At 44.0% G+C, this 19,449-nt stretch overlaps 1 protein-coding gene across 11 annotated transcripts in view; it reads left to right on the top strand.

Annotated features, from left to right (window-relative positions):
• cep112 (centrosomal protein 112) overlaps window positions 1-19,449 on the top strand; it is a 698,524-nt gene that overhangs the window by 207,368 nt on the left and 471,707 nt on the right. For all 11 annotated transcript variants that reach the window (XR_005457964.1, XR_005457967.1, XR_005457965.1 and 8 more), the window contains one exon: window positions 10,427-10,513. Coding sequence is in view for 7 of the 11 variants with exons in the window: in XM_038777029.1 (XP_038632957.1) it covers window positions 10,427-10,513 (87 nt within the window). In the remaining 4 variants the exon portion in view is untranslated. The remainder of the gene's footprint in view (window positions 1-10,426; window positions 10,514-19,449) is intronic.

Here is a 19,449-nt window from a genome sequence, read left to right as displayed (position 1 = left end):
CGCAGGGCTAAGTTCTAGCTTATTAAAGCCTAACTTTTGTACAGCAACTCGTCTCGCGTTCGATTGATGGCTCATCACCCGCCGGCAGGGTAAAACAGAAATGTGGCACGGCAGGGCAGAGAATCCACCCCCTGTACTTCCATTGGGACTTTTTTGACTTTCTGTGCATTGACTTGCATAGATTGAGTTAAATTTGACTTGGTACCTGAAAGGATATATTTGAATGATGTAAATGAAGGGTTCACGATTAAACAAGTGTGTAAATTTGATCGTGCTGGAAATTATATGGATAATTTTGGTCTCTTGTGTAGGTCGAGTATCCTTTATCTCAATTCCTTTGGGCCTCTTATGCTTTGGATTTCAGACAATTTTGGTTTTTGGATACTGCATGTTGACCTAAGCCTGCTTACATTGCAATGCTCAAAGCTATAGTTGAAATAAAATGGCTAAAAAGCAAGATGTATCACTGAATAATAAATACAGGACATCTGGAATAAGTTCCCACTCATAGTGCCATCAGTAATTCTGCTTGTCGGAGAGATTTCGCAAGGTAAACAGTGCAGATACAAATCGGAAGGTAAACAGTGTGGACAAACAACCAGACTTCCTGCTCTAAAGGTTCGGTGTCGTTGGCGAGGTTTGCGTTGGTTCATGTCAGACACTTTCCACGCTAAAGGTAGATGAGCTTTAAAAAAAGTGATTTTTTTTTTGGATTTACGGATAACGGTTTCTCAATTTGGATTGTAAAAAAGATGTAGACACGTGAGCGAAAGTCCAAAAAATATAGTCGAATGATGCCAGAACTGAGGGGTTTTATTCATCAGGAAAGCTTGAACAAGAGTGACCTGATTGAGCCCTTTAAAGTTGTGAAAGGATTTTATAGGGTAGATATAGAGAAGATGTTTCCACTTGCAGGTAAGATCACACCTAGGGTTAATAAATAAAAGATAGTTGCGAGTAAATCCATAGGGAATTCTGCAGAAACTCTTTACCCAGAGTGTGATAAGAATGTGGGACTCACTACCACCTGGAGTAGTTGAAGTGAATGGCAGAGACATGTTCAAAGGGAAGCTTGATAAACTTGTTAATCCCATCTGGCAAGCACATGTTAAGGGATATGATAGCGTTGTAGTTGTTACTGGACTAGTAATCCAGAGGCCTGCACTAATCCAGAGACATGAGTTCAAATCCCACCATGGCAGGTGTACAATTTAAATGAAATAAATCTGGAATAAAAAGCTGGCATTAGTAATGATGACCCTGAAACTACTAGATTTTCACTGGAGTCCTTCAGAAATCTGCCTTCCCTACCTGATCATACTAATCTCTGAAATCTATCTTCAGAAATCTGTCTTCCCTACCTGATCATACCTATCTCTGAAATCTATCTTCAGAAATCTACCTTCCCTACCTGATCATACCTATCTCTGAAATCTATCTTCAGAAATCTGCCTTCCCTTCCTGATCATACCTATCTCTGAAATCTATCTTCAGAAATCTGCCTTCCCTACCTGATCATACCTATCTCTGAAATCTATCTTCGGAAATCTGCCTTCCCTACCTGATCATACCTATCTCTGAAATCTATCTTCAGAAATCTGCCTTCCCTACCTGATCATACCTATCTCTGAAATATATCTTCATAAATCTGCCTTCCCTACATGATCATACCTATCTCTGAAATCTATCTTCAGAAACATGCTTTCCTTACCTGATCATACCAATCTCTGACTCCAGACCCACAGCAATTGTTTGACTCTGAACAGCCTCTGAAATGGCTTAGCACAGTGTTCTTCAAAGTCGGGGGCGCGACCCGCGGGCGGGTGTCTGGAGGGTCACAGAGCCGTTGGCGCCCCCGATCGCGCAAATATCCGCGCAACAGCCGGCTTTTCATAATGCCGGCTGCAAGTGGCCAGGAACATGTCAAAAAAAAAATTCACCCGCATTTCGCATGCGCGCACGATGATTGGCGTGCACGTGCATTCTGCGAACATGTCAAAAAAAATTCGGCCGCATTGCACATGCGTGCATGATGATGAAAAATCAAAATCGCTTATTGTCACGAGTAGGCTTCCATGAAGTTACTGTGAAAAGCCCCTAGTCGCCACATTCCGGCGCCTGTCTGGGGAGGCTGATCGGTGTGCATGCGCAAATCGGGCACACGTGCAGTGCCACCGCTATTTATTTAAACGTTTTACAAGTTTGTAGTGGTTTTTATTCATTTATTTTATTCATTATATATTTTCTGCCAGTTCAGGGGGTTTTTATTCATTTTTTTCATTTATTTTATTCATTTTATTTTACAAGTTCGGGGGGGGGGGGGTTTTATTCATTTTTTTCATTTATTTTACTCATTTTATTTTGTATTTTTGTTACAAGCTCGGGGCGGGGGCGGTTTATTTGATAACATTTTACAGGGGAAAAATGCAGAACTTAGGACAGATGGAGACTCCATACTTTCCGACACTGGAAGGCTTCACCTTCATCCAACAGGTTCCATTGGAGGCGTGTGTACGAGGGCCAAAGGGACCCAGAACCATTTCCTCCATTCTTGTCAGCAGCAAACAAGGTAAGAGAAAATGGTGGGTCGCGCAGGTCGGCCGGCGTGGGTCGCGAAGGTCGGCCGCCGTGGGTCGCGAAGGTCGGCCAGCGTGGATTGCGAAGGTCGGCTGGGTTGGGTCCCGAAGGTTGGCTGGTTGGTAAAAATGGGTCTCTGGAAAAAAAGTTTGAAGAACACTGGCTTAGCAAACTACTCAGTTGTATCAAAACCTTTACACTGCAGCAGTTCAAGCAGGCAGCTGACCATCTTGTTCTCAAGTACAATTAGGGATGGACGACAATGTCTGACTTTTTCAGCAATGCTCATGAATAATACCAATAGTAAATTTTGTTGAAAAATGTGGGAATTGAGAAAGGACATAGTCAGGGTGGACTGGAACACACTACAGTATAGTCTGAACAAGCTGGGAACAGACTCACATCATCGTTGGTCACCTACGCAAAATCTATGTATATATATATTTATATCCTAGGAGAGAGGAAAGGAAGATGTAAATAATTAGAAGTGATTTTGAAGCTGTAACCCACTTTATTTGAATCCGTGTTTCTTGACACAAGCCAGTGTTATTAGATGTGTACCTTGCTCTGATGTAAGGTAAAGAGTAAATAGTAAGCAGATAGATGCAATGCTTTTATCAGTTGTGCCTGAATATTACCTTTCTGTTCTTCATACTCACACTGGCGTAAACAATTCGGCCATTAGAAAACTTAAGCGCATTCATCTATTGAGATGTTGTCTTTGGCCCACAGGTGATCCGATAAGAGTAGCTAAGCTAACAGCACTGATCAGTAGTTCAAAGCAGATGGAGCTGAAGGCATCAGATAACGAGGAGCCCATATGCATAGAGTTGTGTTTATAAAGTAGGAAATTAAACAGATCAGATGGATTATCATTTTTCTTAGTAAATACGTGCAAGACCAGCATAACCAAAGAATTGCTTGAACAAAACAAAAAAAAAATTAACCATCAGAAATTCTACCAGTTGATGTATTGTACATCAGGCTAGAAAATCAAACCATTAAAGAGTAATTAATCAAAGTGATCAAGTCAGTTTTCATGAGAAAAAGAAGCTGATCATACTGAGGATCTTTGTGATAGAACAGGTCACGGACATTTTTGCTGGATGTGCTGCATGATACCAAAGAATGTTGCACTTCCAAGAGATGTATTTTGAATACTGCTGACTTTACTGTGGTTTCAGTGGTGAAAAGCCATCACTCAGCACAGACGAGTGGTCGCAGTTGTTGTATCTTTGCAGCTGGGTTGCTGCATAGTTGCCCCTCTGTTGTACTGTTGCAACAAATCGGCAAATGTATCTTTGAACATGAAGGATGATAATTTGGAGGGTCAGATATCTGCGAACTCCTTTGAATGGGACTTCCCGATGGTGGTATATAGGAGGAGGTGGTCATGCACCAGGTAGCTCCCACCAGGGTACTTGTTTTTATGGCCCTTTTTGCCTGGTTTCTGGGATTGTTTGATGGACAGATTCTTCCCAAATGCAAGTAGAAGGAGCCTATTGTTGAAGAATGTCAAAAAAGCTGGAATTAAGAACTCTGCGGGTGGATATGCGACTGACTCGGCAGTTTCACGTCGAGCCTCAATTGGGAAGATGGCGGTGGTGGCTCCAGCGATTGCGGCTGCCCGATCACTGCAGATTTGCTAACTGGGATAATGGCTAAGGAATTTGACAAGCATTTCAAGAGGCAAAGTAGAGTGATGTTTGAAACCCTCCGCTGGGTCTTGTGCGGGAAAGGTTGGAAAGATCTTTTGAAGCTGTGAAGGAGCATGGTGAGGTGTTAAAAGGGGTGGATGCGGCTCTGTCGAAGGACAGTGACCAAATTACCTTGCTGGAAGCCAAGATCTTGGTGGTGGCAGAGAAGAATAAGAAACTGAGGGCGAAGGTGGACAAGCTGGAGAATCGGTTGGGGATACAAAACCTCAGAGTTGTGGGGTCGCCGGAGCGAGTGGAGGGCCCGTATCCTACTGCGTACTGCTCACAGATGTTTGGTAGGATGATGGGGGAGGATGGACTGGTGTCCCCTCCAGTGTTGGACAGGGCCCATCGAACACTCCACCAGAAATCTCGGTAGCAACCACGAGCAGTTATAGTAAGATTCCATAGGTTCTAGGAGAAGGAATGGGTCCTGAAGTGAACCAGGTCTTTCACTTGGGTTTCAACGGCAGGGCCCGGAGTGGGTGGGGGGGGGGGGGGGGGGGGGGGGGGGGGGGGGGGGGAACACGGGGACTAGCATCTTTAATCAATAAACCGCTTTTGACGACGGACGTGGTTGTGGCGGACCCATTCAGCAGGTATGTGATGGTCACCGGATCTTGGGCAGGTACGTTGGTAGCATTGGTTGATGTATGTGCCTTGAATTGGGATAATATAGCATTTATTAGGAGGCTGCTGGCTTCCTTTCCTGATTTGAATACATACTAACTGATTTTTGGGATTAATTTAAATTGTGTATTTGATTCGAAGTTTGATCATTCTAGGCCGAAGTCATTGGCTCCTTTGGGGGTGGGAAGACACTGCAGGGTTTATGGAACAGATGGGGCGGGGGTGAGGGGTAGATCTGTGGTGGTTTATGCACCCAGGGAGTAAGGAATTCTCGTTGTTTTATCCAGTCCACAAGGTTTATTCCAGGATCGACTTTGGCTGGTGGGTAGGTCTCTTCTTCCCCCATGGGTGAGGAGGGCAGAATATTCAGCCATCATAATCTTGTATCATGCTCTGCATCTGCAGGATTTGGTTTTGGAATCGGGCCCTGCTCAGCACCCACCCTGGAGGTTAGATATAGGGGCTATTGCCGGATATGGGGTTCTGTGGGAACATATCTAAGGCCATTGATGAATGTGTAGAATTTAATTGGAATGAGTCTGTCTCACCCTCCATACTTTGGGAAGCCTTGAAAGCGGTTATTTGAGGAGAAATCATTATAAGCTGCATATGGATAGGGAGGTAAGGGTGGAACTGCAGAGGTTGGTGGATGGTATCTTGGAGGTGGACTGCAAGTATTCATGCGACCCTATCCTGGAGTTCCTGGCGAGCAGGAAGAAGCTGCAGATGCAGTTTGATCTGCTGTCTACAGGAAAGGCAACTAAGCCAGTTACAGCGTTTGAGGGGGGTCTGAGTCTGGGGAAAAGGCCAGCCATCTGTTAGCTCATCAGCTGAGGGGGCAGGTGGCCTCCTGGGAGATTGTTCTGGTTAGGGACTTGCCTGGTAGCCTGGTTTCCAATCTAGCTGCTTTTGAGGCTTTTTACAAGAATCTTTATCGGTCAGAGCCCTGGGTTGGGGGTAGGTTGAACATGTCAACTTTTTGGATGGGTTGGAGTTTCTGGTGGTGGGGGATGAGAGGCGGGAAGAGTTGGAGGCCCTGTTAGGTCCTGAGGAGATTTTGATAGGTATCGGACGGATGGAAACAGGTAAATCTCCTGGGCTTGATGGGTTTCCTACAGAATTCTACAAGAAGTTTGCAGATCAGTTGGACCTGTTGCTCGTAAATATGTTTCATAATCCTTTGTCCCGGGGATCCCTGCCTGCTACACTTTTGCAGGCTTCTATTTCCCTTCTGTTGAAGAAGGATCAGGAACACACGGAGTGTAGGTCAAACCGACCTGTTATGTTGCTAAATGTGGATGCCAAGATACTAGCTGAGGTGTTAGCGGTGAGGCTGGAGCCCTTTCTCCCTGACTGATTGTGGAGGATCGGACAGACTTTGTTAAGGCAATTGTCAGCCAATATTCGGAGGCTGTTGAATGTTGTTCTCTTCCTGTCCGTTGGGGCCAAGCTGGAGGTAATTGTGTTTTTCGATGCCGAGAAGGCACTTGATAGGGTGGAGTGGAGGTACCATTTTGAAGTTGTGGAGAGGTTCAGCCTGGGGCCAAAATTGATCTTGTGGGTATGGTTATTGTATAGGGCCCCCTCAGCTAGTATTTGTATCAGTGCCTTGAGTTTGTGGGGACAATAGGGGGACAAGACAGGGGTGTCCAATGCTCCCCCTCATATTAGTGTTTGCAGTTGAACTAACTAATACTTTGAGGGCTTCGGGTAGTTGGAGGGGATAATGAGGGGAGGGGTGGAACATAGTGTGTCCCTACATGCTGATGATTTGCTGCTTTATGTTACGGACTTCATCCCCACTATGGATAAAATCTGGCATGGTGGAATGGAGAATCTAGCCCCATGTCTTCATGTGTCTGGCTTGGTCTGATCCATCTAAAGGTAATGCACAGTGCACACCTGACCAAAGCTAGTGGCTTCTTTCTGGAGGTAGAGGACAGGTGCGAGCAGTGTTTTGGCGAGGCGGGCCAACCACACACACATGTTTTGGTCTTGTCCGAAACTGGTAAGGTGCTGGGTCTCCTTCTTTAGTACCCTGTCAGCGATTCTGAATATTGATCTGGAGTCTTGTCCTCTGGTGGCCATTTTCTGGGTGCCAGGACTCGCTGGGTTGCAGTCAGGAGTGAAGGCAGATGTCCTTGCCTTTGCCTCGTTGATTGCCAAGAGGCGAGTTCTGCTGGGGTGGAAGTCTCCTACATTGCCCAGTGCCTCGGTATGGTTGGATAACCTAATGGAATTCTTGTAGCTGGAGAAAGTCAAGTGCACCGTTAGGGGGTCGGTTGAGGGGTTCTACCAGAAATGGCAGCTATTTATTACCTACTTTAAGGAATTAGTCACTGTCAATTTCTGGGAGATGGGGGTGGGTGGTTTGCTTTCGTTAATTTTTTGTTTCTCTTGTTTCTTTTGTGGATGACGTGTGTACGGTTGTTTGGGTTTTTGTTATTTTGGTTTTGTGATGCAGTTAGGGAGTGGATGTAGTCTATATGGACTTCAGTGAGGCCCTTGACAAGGTCCCTCATTGCAGACTGGTACAAAAGGTGAAGTCACACGGGATCAGGGGTGAGCTGGCAAGGTGGATACAGAACTGGCTAGGTCATAGAAGGCAGACAGTAGCAATGGAAGGGTGCTTTTCTAATGGAGGGCTGTGACTAGTGGAGATCAGTGCTGGGACCTTTGCTGTTCGTAGTATATATAAATGATTTGGAGGAAAATGTAACTGGTCTGATTAGTAAGTTTGCAGATGACACAAATGTAGGTGGAATTGCGGATAGCGATGAGGACTGTCAGAGGATACAGCAGGATTTAGATTGTTTGGAGACTTGGGCAGAGAGATGGCAGATGGAGTTTAATCCGGACAAATGTGAGGTAATGCATTTTGGAAGGTCTAATACAGGTAGGGAATATACAGTGAATGGTAGAACCCTCAAGAATATTGAACGTCAGAGAGATTTAGGTGTACAGGTCCACAGGTCACTGAAAGGGGCAACACAGGTGGAGAAGGTAGTCAAGAAGGCATATGGCATGCTTGCCTTCATTGGCCGGGGCATTGAGTATAAGAATTGGCAAGTCATGTTGCAGCTGTATAGAACCTTAGTTAGGCCACACTTGGAGTATAGTGTTCAATTCTGGTCGCCACACTACCAGAAGGATGTGGAGGCTTCAGAGAGGGTGCAGAAGAGATTTACCAGGATGTTGCCTGGTATGGAGGGCATTAGCTATGAGGAGCGGTTGAATAAACTTGGTTTGTTCTCACTGGAACGACGGAGGTTGAGGGGCGACCTGATAAAGGTCTACAAATTATGAGGGGCATAGACAGAGTGGATAGTCAGAGGCTTTTCCCCTGGGTAGAGGGGTCAATTACTCAGGGGCATAGGTTTAAGGGACATAAAGTGTCATGTGAGAATACCTTTAAGAAATGGGTGTTTTTTATAGAATAACTGTAGTGGGTGTACCTTTCAGAAATGGGTGTTTATTACTGCAGCGATGTTAGAGTGTGGGTGGAGCTGGGATGTCTGCCAGCTTTTAGTTTCACTTTGAGGAAAGCTTGGGTGTGTCTGTTTTTTTTTTGGTTTCGTTTCAGGGTTGGAACTACAGTCAGCCACAGAATGTGTAATGTTGTTCTCTCTGTCGCGTAAAGATTATGGGCGGTATTCTCCCAGCCCTGGGCCGAGCCGGAGAATCTACACGTATGGGCTGCGCCGCCCCGACGTCATTGGAGCCATTGAGGTTGGTGCGGCGCCGGTCACGGGCTGCTCTATGCGGCCATCCCGCTGATTCTCCGGCCCGGACGGACCGAGTGGCCGTAAGAGAAGAACTGAGTTCCGCCGGCGCCGTTCTAACCTGCTCTGGGCCGGCGGGACCTCGCCGTTGAAGGATCGGGTGGCGGTCTGTGGGGGGAGGAGGGTGGGCCTCCGATTTGGCCTGGCCCGCGATCGGGGCCCACCGATCGGCGGGCCGTCCTCTATGGCTGGGGGCCTCCTTTCCTACGCGCCGGCCCCTGTAGTCCAGTGCCATGTTGCGTTGGGGCCGGTGCATTGAAGGAGGCCACTGCGCATGCGCGCATTGGCGCCGGTGCCACTGCGCATGTGCTCCAGCGCCGTGCTGGCCCCCTGTAGGGGCCAGAATTAGTCCTGGGAGCGGCCCGTTCATGCTGTCGTAAACGCGTTTACGACAGCGTGGACACTCTGCCGCGGCATTGGAGAATCTCGCCCTATCTCTTGATCATTTGGTGAATTCAGAGTTATAACTGTTCTCAGTAGTAAATTTAAACCTGATGTGCTTCTGTTAAAAACATTTTTAAAAGTCTTATGGATGTTAAAAGGAAAGTAAGGATTGCTTTGTGTTGTATTCTTTGGGGGTTGTATTTGAATTAATGGTTGCTAAGATGTTCACTGTATGTTTTAAAAAGGTTAACTTGAGTTCATAGAATTGTTTTGCTTTAAAAAATACTTTTCCATTTCTGCTGTACCACACCTGTAGAGTGGGCCCCGTGCTCCCCATACCACAATCTATCAGAAGTTGTGAGTCAGGTGAACTCCATGATACACTTTGGAGTTCTCTAAACCCTGGCCCATAACAAAATCCCCTAGTCGCCACATTCCGCCGCCTGTTCGGGTACACTGAGGGAGAATTCAGAATGTTCAATTTACCTAACAGCACGTCCTTCGGGACTTGTGGGAGGAAACCAGAGCGCCCAGAGGAAACCCACGCAGACACGGGGAGAACGTACAGACTCCACACAGACAGTGATCCAAGGCGCGAATCGAACCAAGGTCCCTGGCGCTCTGAAGCAACAGTGCTAACCACTGTGCTACCGTGCTGCCCATGGTGTGCTGTGGACAGCATTGCACAAGTAGCAAGCAGGTTAATATGTTTCTAATGCTTACAAAATACTGTGTGGGATTCTCCCGTCTGCCAGCTGCGTTTTCCCTTGCGGCGCATCCCAGCTAGCAGCAGGAGTCTCCATTCCCTTCGCAGGCCAAAGGGGTTTCCCATTGTGGCCACCCAACGCTGCTGGGAAATCGTGGCGTGGATGCGCTGCCAGCGGAACGGAGGATCCTGTCGATGGAGAATTCCTCTGAATATTCTTACTGCTCCACCACCGGTACAATTCCATGGTCATTGTCTGTAAAGTTGAGGCTACTCAGCTCTCCTTGTACAGCTGAAGAAAAGTATGTTTCATGGTGATAACTGACAAGCAAATTGAAAGAACATCACAAATTGTGAAATTGTTTATGGCTTAAATGGCAATTAAATGTATCTATTTCCTGCATGAGAAAGTACAGTTTCTTTTATTTTCTGAAAAAATTCAATAAATGAAACATCGAATCAAATGTGGCCAAAATTAAATATCAAAGTAGAATTTTAACATCTAGAGTATAATTCTTGGGGAGTACATTTTGCATTGAAAATGATGATATGTTTAATAAATTCCATGGCTTGCATTAGATATTCTCTTTAATTTAGGGTCGGAAGCAAATTGAGTAACACCACTTTGTTTAATTGTTTTTAATCAAAAGATAGAGATGAAGACAAAGATGCTGGAAGCAAAATTCCATGAGGAGAAGCTCAAACTGCAGCAAAAGCATGATACTGATGTTCAAAAGGTAAATTGGGAAGTTCTGTTTTATAATTTCATTTGCTTTGAGGTATCACTTCAATAAGAACACAAATAATATTTTGGGCATTTCATAGCAAAGTGATGAAGCAGTGCTATGAAGTGCCACTTACTCAGCAATAACCTGTTCACGGATGCTCAGTTTAGGTTCTACCAGACCCACAGAGCTCATGACCTCATTACAGCGCTGGTTCAAGCATAAACAAAAGAGCTGAATGCCAGAGGTGAGGTGAGGGTGAATGCCATTGACATCAAGGCAGTATTTGATTGAGGCTGGCATCAAGGAGCCCCAGCTAAACTGGAGTCAATGGAATCTGGGGAAAACTCTCCGCTGGTTGGAGTCATACCTGACACAAACAAAGGAAGATGCTTGTGGTGGCTGAGGTTGTTGTTTTGGTAGATTGTAATTCATGCTTGATGACAGGCAGGTGATATTGTTGAGGGTGAGTCAAATTGCTGAAATTTAGAACATTTAAATCAGCTTTCACATTTTTTTGGAAATGTTCTTAATTTCTCCTTACAAGGGTTTAAAGTTGTTGAAGATCATGGAGAAATCTCTTGGAGGCTAAGTACTTAGCATCAATAAGGAATATGCAATGGGGCCATCAGAGGACAACTCAGTTTATACTGATTAGAAGTTGTCTTGGTGATGTAACTGGGTAACTTCACAATATGAAGAAGTTCAATCGTTGAGACTGAGGCAGGAAGGAAATCAGTCAGTTTATGATATTGCCTTCAATTGATATCAAAGATGTCTATTAAAACATATGACAGTTTACCACTTGGTTTGTTGTGGATATCTCTAATCAATTTTTTTGGTATGATATTTGGTGCAGCACCCAGTTTTTAAAAAGTCATAGGATCCCTACAATGCAGAAAGAAGCCATTTGGCCTATCGAGTCTGCACTGACCCTCTGATAGAGCACCCAACTTAGACCCACTCCCCCGCCCACCCAGCCCTATCCCCGTAACCTAACCTGCACATCTCTAGACACTAAGGGGCAATACAGCATGGTCAATCCACTTAACCTGCACATCTTTGAACTGTGGGAGGAAATCCACGGATACACAGGGAGAACGTGCAAACTCTACACAGACAGTCATCCAAGGTCGTTATTGAACCCGGGTCCCTGGCGCTGTGAGGCATCAGTGGAAACCACTGTGCCACCCCCGTCATGGGATGTGAGGATTGCGGGCAAGCCAGCAATTGTTGTCCATCGTAATTGCCCTCCAGAAGGTGATGGTAAGTTGCACCTATAATCACTGCAGCCCATCTAGTGTAGGTTTCTGTTTTTATTTCAGAAAAAGATGCTGTTAGCTCCATTAACCACTCACATGTTTTACAACTGATCTTTTTCCTGTTCAATTTAAAGCTGAAATTAGTTAATTCAATACAATTAAAAATATATTTGGAAGTGTCAAGAACTTTGAAATTGTCCCCTGCTCACCAAGATCTAGATCATTAATATATATCCGGAAAAGCAAGGCTCCCAATTCTGATCCTTGGAGACCTCTGCAAGCCGTCCTCCAACCTGAAAAATACCCATTGACCATTACACTCTGCTTCCAATTATTCAGCCAGTTTTGTCCCCACATTGCTACTGTACCTTCTATTCCATGAGATGAAAGTAAGTGAAATGAAGTGAAAATTGCTTATTGTCACAAGTAGGCTTCAAATGAAGTTACTGTGAAAAGCCCCTCGTCGCCACATTCTGGTCCCTGTTCGGGGAGGCCGGTATGGGAATTGAACCGTGCTGCTGGCTTGCCTTCGTCTGCTTTAAAAGCCAGCTCTTTAGCCCTGTACTAAACCAGCCCCTTTTCTCACGAGTCTGTTATGTTGCCACTTGCCATTTGAAAGTACATGTACACCTCATCAAGTTTGTTAAACGCGATTTCCCCTTCAGAAATCCATGCCGGCTGTTCCTAATCAACCATACAATGGGACAGACTAGGTACACAGAGCACGATTCTCCTAAAAGAGAACAAAGTTCCCTAGCGAACACGTTTAGCCGCGGATTTCCCGGCACTCGAAATGCCGAGAAACACATTGCTGGACCCGTGTTGAATAAGGACCTGAACGGGGAACACCCAGCCAAGGCCGAAAATAGCCCCGTTTTGTGCAATGGAGGAGCTCTGCTTGCAGGAACGTCCCATGGTAGGGAGAGATCAGGACGCCATTTTCAAATGGTGTCCAAATCTCCGAGACCCGAAAACAATCCCCTACCTTCCCCTCAGCCCAAACGCAATATGAGATGGTCCCGTCCCCACCCGCCCAACACCCACATCGGGCAACCCCGACCCGATCGTGCGCATGCAAAAAATGCCAGCTTGGCACCTTGGCAGTGGCAATCTGGCAGTGCCCATGTCAGCTGACAGTGCCAAGCTGGCCCCCAGGTGGCACTGCCAGGGTGCCAGGCTGGCAGTGTCATGGTACCCAGGTGGCACCAGCAGTGCCAGGGCACCAAAGGGCATGCATCTGGGGCCCTCTGATCCCCTGGGAGACCTCAACGAGTGCCATTCCGTCTGGTCCCCGTTAGTGGGGACCAGTGCTGAACGACACTCACTTGAGGACTCTGAGACAAAGGGGATGAATCCCAAAGCCTCAGGTACCTCAGGAATCTGCACATTAGAGAGAGGCTTACATGTTGTTTGAAGGAAAGAGAGATGTAGGGATATGGGAACAAGCAGAAACGTAAAATTGGAATGACTTCTCTTTTGGAGGATAATCACCAACTTGAATTTGCTATGCTGATTCCATGTGATTATTTCAATGTCATTATTCTGTGGGTATACAGGCATGAAAATGATGCATCATTTCTAGACCGGAGAAACATGTCAACATTTTCAACACGATCGGTATGATTGTGAGCAGACTCCAAAATAGTGACTCTCGGAAAAATCCGACTCACATTAGCACTTTAGTGACAAATGTTGTATATTCAATTTCTAATTTCTAATTGTTCCAGTTTGTGCAATGCAAAACAGATAGCTGGAGCTTTACAACTAGCCAAAAATGACAAGTTGTTTTTTGGCAAAACATCCAAGAGTCTTGAGATTTGGACCTTGTTCTACACATGACTGTTCGTGGATTACTGGATTCTTTCATATTCTACTCTGTAACCTTGACGCCTATTCAGAGTGCTGAGCTATCCTCCACTTTTTGATGTGGTTAGTCATGTTTCTGAATTTCCTACAAGAAAGAAAAAGTCATGGTTCTGCTCATTTAAAGATCAAACTTCAGTAGCTTGCAAGATACAGCTGTTATTAGTTACAAAACATCACATGTCGCATGTAGAATTTGTTGATATTGAATGAAATTAGCCATAGTTCAATATAATACCGTGATACTGTGCTTTGGATGTAGGAAACTATACAAGCTAAGCTGTCGTATTTTTAAAATTTCCCTTTTCCTCCTTAGTCAATTTTCAGGAGTTATTTTGAACGGAGTGGTTTAGAACCCTTGCTCCTCCAGTATTAGTTTTAATTCCATGACTAAACAGGTCTTATCCTCAATTGTGAATAAATTCACCTTCAAGCCATATTTTTCACACTTTAATTAACTTTATTGTTGAAATGTAAGAACGAGAAAAGATCTTTCAGCCACTCTGCTCATCTTGTTTTTTGGTTCTGGTGTAGGCCATTTTTAATCTTCAAATCCAAAATTATATTTTAAGCAATAGAGAAATGGCCTCATTTATAACTCTGGCAGACCACATGGATAAATATCCAGGCACCTGGTAAGACTGCCATATACACTTAGCAATGCGCTTGGTAAGGCTCCATATACAGATGACCATGAACCTGGTAAAGCTGGAATATACGAACAAGTAATTCAACAAAGAAAAAAAAGGTACAATTTAAATTAATGAAGAGGGCATAAGGAGGCTGCAAAGGATGTAGGTAGGTTAAATGAGTGAACCAAACCTGGCAAATGGAGTATAATGTGGGAAAATGTGAAATTGTCCATTTTGGCAGGAAGAATAAAAATGTGTATTACCTAAATAGTGAGAGATTGCAGAGCATGAATCGCAAAAGGTCAATATGCAAGTGCATATTGAGTGAATGTGGAGAGAATGTTTCCTCTTGTGGGAGAATCTAGAACTAGGGGTCAGTCAGTTAAGGGACAGATTTGGAGAATTTTTTTCCTTTCCCTCAGAAGGTCGTGCGTCTTTGGAACTCTTTTCCTCAAAAGGTGGTGGAAGCATTGTTAAGGCCGAGCTCGATAGATTCTTAATAAGCCAGGGAATGAAGTTATTGGGGGTAGGTATAAATGTGGGGTTGAAGTCATAATCAGATCAGCCATGATCTTAAGAATGTCAGAGCAGGGTTGAAGGGCTGAGTGGTCTACTCCTAATTCATATACTCGCATGTCCGTTTGTAGTGACTTTGAAAAAGGAAAACAAGAAAATTACACCTTCTTCAAACAGAAACGGACTAGTTTTGTTTAATTCAAAGATTTCTTACTAATTTATGATGCTGGGAATACTAAGTAGGTTGCTTTGTTAAAATAATGACTTTCTGCAAAACCACATTAAAGCATCACATCATTCTGCCTCACACTAATGGCTGTGATAAATTGGTCTAATTTTGAAGAGTCTGGGGAAGAGTGATAAGGACACAAAATGTTAAATAAACTAGTGGATTATTGAAAGGATAATTTTGCCTTCATGAAGAAAATATTAAACGGGGTCTTCATCTGAATCTGGCTTTGCTAGTGAAACCCCAGTGTGGCCTGATCCCATCTTGAGAATTCATGAGAACAAAGTTCTGAAAGAGTTGACAGGATGATTTAGTTTTGAGGCCTCCTTTTTGGATTTCACACTTAACAGACGCTACAACAGATTATTTCTTATAGTTATAGAATGTAGGACTGTTATGGTTGGGGTTTCTTCAATCACTGTAACAGCAGACAGGAAGTCCCTATGCTAAAAGCAGATTCCCATCCTCACATCAAAGCATTCTGTGTAGGATACTAATATTTGCTCAGGTGCATCTTGGGGCATATTAACTTAGTTTGAGTATATTTACCACAGATGATGACCAGTAGTGTCTGGCCTGGTGAGAATCAGTACAAAGCAGGACAAGACTCTGACCCTCTACTGACTAAGCTTTGATGTGCAGGTTGTAATTTTCTCTTCAGCTGTACTTTCTTTTACTATTTTTTGCCAGTGACAGCATAAAATGCTTTGGAAAGATGAACCTGATGAAAGATCTTTTTCTGTTTTGCTGATGCGGAGCACAGGTGACGTACATTTGATACTCCCTGCACAGTTCAACAAACACCGACACTAGACCTACATGGGCAGAAATGAATGACTCCTATTATTTTCTGTATTGTTTGTTGGGAATGAACAGGCTGCATTGTATATAAAAAAAATATGTTTTTACTGGGAAAAACTCACTTGTCTGACTTTAAATTTAGGAATGTTTCATTTGTAGTATTATGGTCTCTATTTTTATAATTTTAATATCCTTGGGTTTGCTGGTGCTGTTGGAGAGGGTTTAATTCAGCTTAACAGCAGGGAAATGGGAACCTCAGCACAGATTCAGAGGGGTGTTATGATCCATGTAGTGACCAATAAACTGAAGAACCAAATTTACTGAATGATCTCAGTAAAAAAAACAGTGGACAAAATTTCACTTCTTATAACTTTTGCTTTAACAATCAAATCAAAATCAACGCAATTAGACATGAATTAACAGGCAAGTTGTGGTCAGCATAAATCATAAATTAAATAGCAAATACAAGAAGGATAGACCTCATAGATTTACGTCCACTAAGCATATATGGTACTAATTCCAGTCGCAAAGTCCTTTGAACCTCTGGACATCCTTTGATAAAATTCCAAGTCTGAAGGTTGTAAGAGATAGGAGCAGCTGGATTTCAAGATAAGTAACTATGAATGGAGTGGCAATCCACACCAACGGAAGTTACAGGTCATTAAAATTCAGTTCGATTCAGAAACGTTATGGAAAAAGACAATGATAAACAAGTTTTAATTGGAGTAATGGCAACTTTACAAAGCAGCAATGTAATTTGTTAACGTGAAATAGCTACTTGAAGGTAGATCCGTACCCCAATTTAAAACTTTTATTCTTGGTTTATCATTGTCTCTTTCCATAACTTTTCTGAATGTAACTGAATTTTAATGACCTGCGACTTCCGTTGATGTGGCAATTGAGTAGGATTGCCACATGGGAGCTATTTACAGAGAAGACAGAGTTCAGAACAAATATGTTCTCTGAAAGAAAAAGAGTAGAGCTCCCAAATAAGAACACGAGGAACAGGAATAGGTCATGTGGCCACTTGAGCCTGCTCCACCATTCAGTACAATGGTGGATGATCACAACCACTCTATTTTTCCGCCCATTTCCCAAATAGCTTGATTCTACGAGGGAACAAACATCTTGGCCTTAAATATATTCAACAATAGAGCATCCACAACACTCTGGGATAGAGAATTCCAAAGGTTCACAATCCTCTTGAGTGAAGAAATTTCTCTGCATCTCAGCCCTTAATATGTGACCCCTTATCCTGAGACTGGCCCATGTTCTAGGTTCCCCTACCAAGGGAATTGCTTTTATCTGATTTGTTTGAATTCTTTGAGGAGGTTGCAATCATTGAATAATGCTAACACAGGGAGAAATCTAAGGACACCAATTTGAAGTGATTGGGAGAAGAAGTGACATGAGGAAACATATTTTTAAACAATGTGTGATTAGAATGTGCAACGGTCTGATTGAGATGGTGAAAGGAGATTCAATTGAAGCCTCCAAAAGAGAATTAGATTATTTTATGATGGAAAAACATTTGCAGGGCCACAGGGAAAAAGTAGGGAAATGGGACTAGGTGAGTTGTGCTTCCAGAGAGCTGGCATGGAACAATAGGGCCTTCTTCTGTGCTGGAACCATTCTATGATTCTGTGACTCAAATCAATAAAGAATCACCAGCTACTCACCAATCAGTTGCTTTCCTGTTCTGCTGCTCCATCACGCTCCTGATTTGTGCCTTGTAGATGGTGGACAGGCTTTTGGGGTGTTCAGGAGATGAATTATACTCCAACAGAATTCACAGCCTATGACTGGCTCTTGTTGCCACAATATTTATACAGTTAGTCCAGTTCTGTTTTTGGCTAATGGTAATTCCCAGGATATTGATAGTACAGGTTCAGCGATGGCAATGCCATTGTATCCGTAGGGAAGATGGTTCGATTCTCCCTTGGAGATGGTCATTTCCCACCACATGTGTAGTGCAGATGTTACTTGCCACTTATCAGCCCAAGCCTGACTGGTGTCCAGGTCTTGCTGCATTTGAACATTGTCTCCTTCAGTGGCTGAGGGATCATGAATGGTGCTGATTATTGTGCAATCATCTGAAAACACGATCATCTGATCTTATAAAGATTGGAAGGTCATTAATGAAGTACCTGAAGATGGGTATGGTTAGGATGCTATCTTAAGGAAAATCTGCATTGCTGTCCTTGAATTGAGGTGATTGAACTCCAACAACCACAGCCATCTTCTTTTGTGCCAGGTATGACTCCAACCAGTGGAGATTTTTCTGCCTGATTCCCATTGGCTTCAGTTTTGCTAAGGCTCCTTATTGGCACACTTAGTCAAATGCTGCCTTGATGTTAAGGGCAGTCATTCTCACCTCACCTCTGGAGTTCACTCTTTTGCACATGTTTTGACCAAGGTTGTAATAAGGTCAGAAGTTGAATGGCCCTGGCAGAACCCAAACTGGGTCGGAGGGAGTGGATTATTGCTGATTTAGTGCCACTTGATAGTACTTTCCATCACTTTTCTGATGATCAAGAGTAGACTGCTAAAGGAGTAACTGGCAGGGTTGGAGTTTTACTTCCTCATGTGGACAGGACATATCTCGGCTATTTTCTACATTGGTGGATAGATGCCAGTCCTGTAGTTGTGCTGGAACAGCTTGGCTCGGGGCATGGCCCTTTGTGGAGCATAAACCTCAGTACTATTGCTGGAATATTGTCAGGGCCAACAGCCATTGTAGTATTCAGTGCCTTTAGCTGCATTTTGATATTGTGTGGAGTGAATTGGCTGAAGACTGATGCTGGGGACCTCAGGAAGAGGCTGGGATGATGCATCATGCACTCGGCACTTCTGAATGAAGATGGCTGCAAATGCTTCAGTTGACTTTTGCACTTTTGTGCTGGGCTCCTCCAGTTAGTTGTTTAATTATTTACCACCATTTACGACTGGATGTGGCAGGAAGGCGGAGCTTAGAACTGATCCTTTGGTTATGGGATCGCCTAGCTCTTCCTATTGTTTGCTGCTTCTGCTCTTTGGTGTGCAAGTTATCCTGTGCCATTAGCTTCACCAAGTTCAGACCTCACTTTTAGGTATGCATGATGCTGCTCCTTGCATGTCCCCTATACTCTTCATTGAATGAGGGTTGACCTTTCAGCTTTTCTTTTTTTAAATAAATTTAGAGGGCCCAATTCATTTTTTCCAATTAAGGGGCAATTTAGCGTGGCCAATCCACCTACCCTGCACATCTTTGGATTGTGGGGGTGAAACCCGCGCAAACACGGGGAGAATGAGCAAACTCCACACGGACAGTGACCCAGAACCGGGATCAAACCTGGGACTTCAGCTACTACTTAGGACTTCAGTGAGGCAGCAGGGCTAACCAACTGCGCCACCGTGCTGCCCTAATATAAATAGCAGAGGACGGTTACGATCCATTTGACCTCTCAGCTTGATGGTAATGGTCGAGTGGTGAATATGCCTGTCCATGAAGTTACAAATTGTGATTGTATACAATTGTATACAATGTAATGCTGCTGCTGATTTCCAGTAACACTTCATGAATGTTCAGTTTTGAGTTGCTTGAACTATTAAAATCTATCCCATTTAGCACAGTGGCAATGTCAAACAACACCAGTCTTATTGCAA

This window comes from Scyliorhinus canicula, chromosome 18, assembly GCF_902713615.1.
Source record: "Scyliorhinus canicula chromosome 18, sScyCan1.1, whole genome shotgun sequence".
Classification (NCBI taxonomy): Eukaryota; Metazoa; Chordata; class Chondrichthyes; order Carcharhiniformes; family Scyliorhinidae; genus Scyliorhinus; species Scyliorhinus canicula.
This window is presented reverse-complemented; position numbering and strand designations above follow the sequence as displayed.